At 37.8% G+C, this 7,359-nt stretch overlaps 2 protein-coding genes across 2 annotated transcripts in view; both read left to right on the forward strand.

Moving 5' to 3' along the window:
- Positions 1 to 3,522, forward strand: part of LOC109479126 (D-amino-acid oxidase-like) — a 20,202-nt gene extending 16,680 nt beyond the window's left edge. The window contains exons 2-7 of the mRNA XM_019780997.1: positions 391 to 569; positions 1,678 to 1,795; positions 2,353 to 2,432; positions 2,607 to 2,672; positions 3,066 to 3,120; positions 3,376 to 3,522. Coding sequence (XP_019636556.1) covers positions 391 to 569; positions 1,678 to 1,795; positions 2,353 to 2,432; positions 2,607 to 2,672; positions 3,066 to 3,120; positions 3,376 to 3,522 — 645 coding nt within the window. The remainder of the gene's footprint in view (positions 1 to 390; positions 570 to 1,677; positions 1,796 to 2,352; positions 2,433 to 2,606; positions 2,673 to 3,065; positions 3,121 to 3,375) is intronic.
- A 366-nt stretch (positions 3,523 to 3,888) lies between these two features.
- Positions 3,889 to 6,986, forward strand: LOC109479260 (D-amino-acid oxidase-like). Its single transcript, XM_019781204.1, has 4 exons — positions 3,889 to 3,966; positions 4,560 to 4,677; positions 5,077 to 5,181; positions 6,634 to 6,986. The coding sequence occupies exons 1-4, from the start codon at positions 3,911 to 3,913 to the stop codon at positions 6,751 to 6,753; spliced, it is 399 nt and encodes a 132-aa protein (XP_019636763.1). The 5' UTR covers positions 3,889 to 3,910; the 3' UTR covers positions 6,754 to 6,986.
- The last annotated feature ends 373 nt before the right edge of the window (positions 6,987 to 7,359 follow it).

Raw genomic sequence — 7,359 nt, forward strand, 5'->3', positions numbered from 1 at the left:
AAAAATTAAAAACGCCTGGGGGTATTGGCCCACTCTACCTCCATGCCAAATGTCAAGTCATTTGGCTGAATGATGGCGGAGTTGAATCCCTTTGACTGTTTGGCAGGAGGAGGAGGAGAAGAAGGAGAAGAAGGAGAAGAAACATCAGAGAACACAATATATTTCATCCATACCATGGTATGGACTGAAATATAATAAGCAAATAGATAAATAAGCTGTATGTACACAAAATTGGTTAGCCCACTTACAATATTATGTCCTGATCCACACCCCCTAGCAATACTCCGGACGCTCTCTAAAGTTTATATTCTTAAACTAACCTAAACTTAGCTAAAAATTAACATTGCATTCTTTATTTCTACTAAGTCTTCCTTTCAGGGACCTTTTTAGAGAAGCTATGAAGGTGCGGGAATTGTGGGATTGACATCTGCCCTACGTATCGTGGAGGATTGTGGGACGGCAGAGTTGGACCTGACTGTCATGGCGGACAAGTTCTCCCCGAACACCACCAGTGACGTCGCTGCCGGGATTTGGTGCCCGCCGAGAAGGAAAATGACACAAAGAGAAATGTAAAAAAAAACGATATGTGTGTAGTTTAAGCAACGAATTCTAAGATTAAAGACTTATCTTTCTACTCATGAATAAAAAATAATTGATTCCAAAACTTTATTATAAAACAAAAACTCCTTGTACTAACATTGATTATATGGATGACCCTCTGGGAACCCCAAAACTGATGCGAGCGTGCGAATAAAAAAAAATACCCCCCCTCAAAGAAAAAAGTTGCTTTCATTATGAAATCTACGTGGCTTTGAAGGTTGAACAAATGACACAGAGTATGGTTTGGCGATTTACATTTTCGTCTTTTTCGTTTGATTTTGGCATTCTGCAACATTGGTATCGTTTTCCAATGTTTTTTTAACTTACGGTATATATATTTGCTCATTTTGCAACTCTTTTGTACGATTTACAGTATGGTTGAACACTTTTTGTGGGAACGGCCGAAAATTCATACGTGTCATCCATATAATCAAATCAACATGGCCTAACGTCTACTGGAGAATATTTTGGGTTGTGAAACATTTAAATTCTGGGATTTTAGAAACAAACGATTACAGAGCAGCAAACTGACAACATCTATGAAGTAGCTGTCATCTTATCTGTGCGGTTAACTTAATAGTTTTTCTAACAAACATCAAATCATGTATCATATTTCATACCTTGCTGTGTGTTATCTAAACAAATCTGTAAGACCTAACGTTTTTGATTTATTCACATATATTTATTGAGTATTGGGCAAAAAGCAAAAGTTGCTTATGTAAAACCTTCTACTAAAAAATATACAACGAGTACAAAACACATTGACGAGATACATGCATAATTACAAGGTGAATAAAACCAAGATAAATACCAACAAGACCAGTTGGTGATGTATCAATTACGAGAATCTACCCGTATAGTGAAGTTTTGAACTACATCAAAAACATTACAGTTTTGTAGGTGTGAGATTGATGTGGACCCTCAAAGTAGTAAGGAACATAGGGAACTGTCATTGAGATGCTGTAGCTCTACTATGTTGGAGAGAGATGATAACAGAGTACTTCTTTGACTGGAATAAAGTTTACAATGTAGATCAAACGTTAATGTTCTTCGCATCATATTTTCTTTCTTCTGTAGGCAGTGGTTGAAGTGGTCCCATGAGTACTTAACCGTTCTGTTGAAGACCCCGTATGCGCATGAGATAGGGGTGTTCCTTCAGTCAGGGTGGATTGCATGGATGCACACTGATTTCCAGGTGGGTATGGAATCTTCTTCAAAGCCTGGACTAAGAGACTTAGCAATTCGTTTCTTCATTGCGCTGTTCGCCTCTATAACAAGACAATTCAGCAGTAGTGTTATAGTATCCAGCTAAATCCTAACTAATAACTGCATATTGTGTACAGATTTTAATTGTGTAATCGTCTTCGAATATGTCTTGATAGTGTGTTTGCCTGTGATGTTTCATGTGTACAATGAAGAGTGTCACAAATCATTGTTTTTACAATATGTCTATGCACCATGTAATAAGGACGAAATTCGGGTATTTGCCCGCGAGAGCCTTACCGAATAAAAATTTGATTTGATTTTGATTTGATACGAAATTTCCGATGAATAAATGAATAAATAACCTTTGTTTAGACTACATACATATCCCTGTCGGCCGCTCTTCCAGTTTTGGTGGACCTCATATTCTTTGTCTTTTTCCATGTCCAGTAGAAGCAAATTTGCCTTCTATATCAAGAAAGTGCTATATAGAAATCGCAAAAGGGAATATGGGCGCTAACGTTTGTTACCTTGTTATCTTAAATGTAGGATCCTGATTGGAAAGACCTCGTGCAAGGATACCGTCATCCAACCAAATGGGAGTTAACTCATCTGTTTCCGGAGTACAAGTACGTCATCACAGCAGTTTTACGTGTTTTGTTTTTTCAGTAATTTCGTCATGGGACGGAAGTATTGTTTCGAATGGCTGACTATGATGTGTTTGTGTGTGTGTGCGTCGTTAGCTGTACCCGTGTATCACTCGTGCTATAAGCAATAATACAGTTTTTTCTTGATATTTATAGGGATGGATTCTTCTGCACGACCTTTATGTTGGAGAGTAGGCTTTTCCTCCCTTGGGTCACCAACAGGTTTGTAACTAGACAGGCCGACATTTGCGGGCAAATACAGCATGTTACTCCATCTCTCTCTCCATGCAAGAATAGACTGATCCATATTGACATGATGCACAAAAAGACAGTCCTAAAGCTATTTTTCGTCTAAATGGACTATACCATCATCACCTTACTTCAAAATAATTTTTTCTGCATTTTCCCCCTTACCCCATGCATAAATGGACTGTTCCATAAACACCCCATACAAAACGGAGTCTTCGAAATTAACCCATCCCACCTCTAGTGCAAAAGCATAGAGTGTGTCATTTCTTTAGATAGTTTATTGCCACACCATTCATCAGCTGTACGTTTTTATGTTCAATTTGCTGTACTTGTAATTTGTAATATTTTAATGCTCCTTATTTGAAGGTTGAAGAACAAAGCGGTCAAGTTTGTAGAGCGAAAAGTCCCGTCATTAGATGAGGTATGTCTGTACGGTATGTATACAGTATGGACAGTGCGCATAATACTAGCATTTATAGTGGATACATGTTTCAATTAAGGCATGTAAGGATGACATAAGATGAGTGATTACCATGCAATATTCAGTATTTTTAAATACCACATAGTTAATGGCTTAGTGTAGTCCTTTATATATATATATATATAATATCATGTAGTCAATGGCGACGTTTAACATACTACTACTACTAACGCTATAACTTATTTTCGGCTCAAGTTGTCTTTGGACTATGACGTCATCATCAACTGTACAGGCGTTGGAGCGCACGACCTGGCGGGCGATACCAAAGTCTTCCCTGCAAGGGGGCAAGTTATCCGGGTAGGAGAAAATACATATATCGGCAAAGCAACTTTTTCGTCATAAGAAATTCTAGCAAAAAAGGAAAAGAAAATTACAAAATCGTTCCATTTTCGTTAACAACAGATGTTTGTCTAATTTCTCTACATTAAAAGAACTTATTTTGTGTCAGCTCCTTTAAAAACAAACTCTGGACAATACTTGATAAATATTCGATGACAGCTTAGTAAAACTGTACGAGTTCAATAGAATTGTATTAACAATGTAAATATAGTAAATGCATGACATCAAGGCCAGATTTCATAGCCTGTTAACGTTAGACCGCAACATCTACTATGTAATAGTATATTTATCTGAAGTGTAACCGACACATATATTTTATACAGCCTAATTAATCAAATCAAATCAAAAATTTTTTTACTTACTGGTGAAGGCTCCGTGGGTGAAACATTGGATGCCCCTGGAGGGAAAACATCCCTACGTCCCGGGGATTCCGTATGTCGTTGGCGGGTAGGTGTACTAGCCTCGTGCACAGACTTTCTGGTGGCCAGCGTTATTTATACGGGCACGGGTAGGGCACAGCAGTTTCTTTTCGAGGGAAGGGCTGTATCAGGGGATCGGGGCGAGAGCTGTATCGAGCCGCTTGATATAGCCCTTTCCCCGGGGCCCTCCCCGTATACAGCCTCCCTTCCCGAAGCACGAAATAAACACCTTCTGTCCTCATTCAGAGCATTCAAACAGATACAAGAAAATTCCTATTCCATACATGATAAAAGTACTAAACGAACAGTAACTTATAACATTTAGAACATCATTACGTTGTAAATATTAATATTTGTACCAAATGTCAATTTGTAAACAGCCTTATCTATTGATGTGGAAAGTATATCACTATGCAATTCAGCCACTTCACCAGGCTTTTTTAAGGATCATGTTGATCAAATAAACCAGTCATTCATTCATTCATTCATTCATTCATTCATAGGAGGCTAGGTAAGTCAAGCACACTAGACAACTGCCTAACGGTAGCAATTAACTATTGGTTGAAATTTGTCATATCATGTTGGTTAAATCCTGTTTTAACTAACGTTATTACGTCACAGATCTACCGCTACCCTGATTGGTGGAATCCGACAGGAAGGACGGTGGGACTTACGTAATGACCCACGTGACACCAAAACGATTTGGGACGGCGTTGCGACTGCATTCCCCGCACTCAAGGTAGGAAATACCAACAAGATAGCGAATGGACAATTTCAGTTTTAAACACGGTGAAACCTCTGGTGTACTTAACTTCCCTTACTTCCCGACCATTCCCTGCCACGAAAAAAAAATCAGTTTTACTACTAAAATCAAAGAACCCACATATTATAGAAGAAGTTTAATTCGTCTTCGATTGCCTAAAAGGAAGAAGTCAAACCCAGTAAAACTATAGCTAGTACCATGTATGTTGTAGAATGATATAATGGTTACGGATGTAGATATAGTCTCACATACCACTGTATTTTCTTTCTTATGTTGTTTGTATCTGCAATTAGCCCTCGGGCATGTATTTGTAATAAACTTTCATTAACTTAAGTATTGACGAAGCTTGCATAAATATACGTAAATCTAATACAGGATGCAGAAGTGATAGAAGAGAGGACTGGTCTGAGGCCGATGAGGGAGGAAATCAGACTGGAGAGACAGGAGAAAACGGATCCGGTATCAGGGAGAACTGTTCAGGTTTGTACGGATCAAGTTAAATCTTCACACACCTTTCTATAGTCCTAATGGGTCACATGTATGTAATTTTTTTTATTAATAGATATCGATGTTCCGTTTGTTTCAAGAATGACTAACTAGTAGTACGTAAAATCACATTGACTGTAAATATCTACGCAATTCAGACTCTAAGTCTGCAATGTGGTATTCGCAATAAAGATTTCAAAGGTTTTAAAATTGTGCAAGCACTTTAGCATGTGGCACTGGAAGTACACGTGCTTTATTACCTCCATGAAATGTGTCATGGAGGTTATATTTACCTCCATGAAATGTGTCATGGAGGTTATATTTTCAGTTGCGTTTATCTGTCCGTCCGTCCGTCCGTCCGTCCGTCCGTCTGTCTGTTGGTCAACAAGATAACTCAAGAACGCCTGGATGGATGGGTTTCATACTTGGTGGGTTGGTAGGGTGTGACGAAAACTGGAAATGATGAGATTTTGGTCCCCCTAGTGGCTTCCCTTGGTACTGCAGCGCAACTTCCGGTTTTGATATCTCACGATCTGGACATGCTAGGGTCATGAAATTTTGATGGAAGGTAGATCGCGTGCTTGGGAAGAAGTCATATGAGTTTGGGCCCCCTAGCGGCTTGTTCTGGAACTGCAGGGCACTTTCTGGTGAAATGTTTAAAAGCCAATAAGTCCAGACAGGAACAACATATTTTCATTATTTTTGGTGTGTAGGTAGCTGAGAGAGAGATGTACATAATTAAATGTAAATTATGCAAATGAGGACTTTATTTGCATAATTAATGAGGAAATTCTATAATTACAGTGTTTTACATTATACTATGTAACCTATGGCAGGCGGAACTTCAACAGATACTAATTATGCAAATGATGACCTAATTTGCATAATTAATGTGAAAATTCTATGATTTCGTAATGGTGAATGATGAGAATGTCATACTTGGGACATCTGTAAATTAATCACGATGCATATATCATGTTAATGCAGAGGTCATTTGAACAATTAAAGAAGAAATTTACATTTACATATCAAGATCATATTTCATGGAGGTATGAAATCTCGGAATTCTAGTTTTCATTTCTATTTGCTTACCATTTCGATAAGTCCTGAGTGTTCGGCAGAAAACACAATATCTACGTACTGCAGCAGCCATGAATTGTGCAGGGTCTAGAAAACCTCAATATCTCATGCTATCTTGAAAGTTCATCTGTGTTGGTGGAAGTCATTATGCAGCAAGTTTAAACTGTAATTTCCAAAACAAGAAATTGGACTCACCCAAATTTTTGACTGTACATTCCTTGATAAAAGACTAGAGCTGTACAAGCGGAAATTTGGGTGAGTCCAATTTCTTGTGTTGGAAATTAAAGTTTAAACTTGCTGCATAATATCTCATGCTGATGTAAAATCTTGATTTAGATCTTATCGAATATTTTCCCATAATTTTAGGTTATCCACAATTACGGCCATGGGGCCAATGGCATCACCTGGTCCCACGGATGTGCTAAAGAGGTCGCGCTCATGGTGAAGCAACTTCTGCAGGAGAAGACTATCAAATCCCGTCTCTGAGTCCAAAGTACGGTAATGTGACCTCTGTAAATAATTTTGTCAGGTAATTATTTGGCAATACAAATGTTTTAACAATAATTTATATAAAAATAACTTATATCCATACATAATATTTGACAACCATATAAACACTGGCGGCCTGTGGTTCAGATTCTCAAATCATAGTGTTAGTAAGTGACCCGATATATTTTGATCTGTACTCAGTATGAACAATAGCATGAATAACTGTTTACGGTAAGGAAATTCAATTATACATATAAGAGACGTAAAATGTCGGAGATATTCAATTCCAATATGTCGTGAAAAATTTGTCATATAATTGCCAAAGTTCGTAGTTTTGTTTCCACGGATTTTAAAAAGATAGAAGGTATATAGATGTACAATAATATAGTGTTGTAATTTATTTTAGATATTAGCATTTTACATCATTGTGGTCACTTTTGTATTTAGCCCTTTGGGGCAAGAATATGCAATGAAAATGATCTAGCTGTTCATCTCAGTGCTATTCACTATGTGCAATTTAGGCCATGTTGATTTGATTATACGGATGACATCCGCGCGCGCATGAATTTTCGGCCGTCTCCAAAAAAATTTTTTTGGACCATA

The sequence above is a fragment of the Branchiostoma belcheri genome, unplaced genomic scaffold, assembly GCF_001625305.1.
Source record: "Branchiostoma belcheri isolate BF01 breed outbred unplaced genomic scaffold, Haploidv18h27 scaffold47, whole genome shotgun sequence".
NCBI lineage: Eukaryota > Metazoa > Chordata > Leptocardii > Amphioxiformes > Branchiostomatidae > Branchiostoma > Branchiostoma belcheri.

Excerpts from the sequence above, each read along its gene's own strand:
- LOC109479260 (XM_019781204.1), top strand. The coding sequence starts at position 3,911 with ATGCCCCTGGAGGGAAAACATCCCTACGTCCCGGGGATTCCGTATGTC. Across the intron at positions 4,678-5,076 it reads CTGCATTCCCCGCACTCAAG|GATGCAGAAGTGATAGAAGA; the intron begins GTAGGAAATACC and ends AATCTAATACAG. Across the intron at positions 5,182-6,633 it reads TATCAGGGAGAACTGTTCAG|GTTATCCACAATTACGGCCA; the intron begins GTTTGTACGGAT and ends CCATAATTTTAG.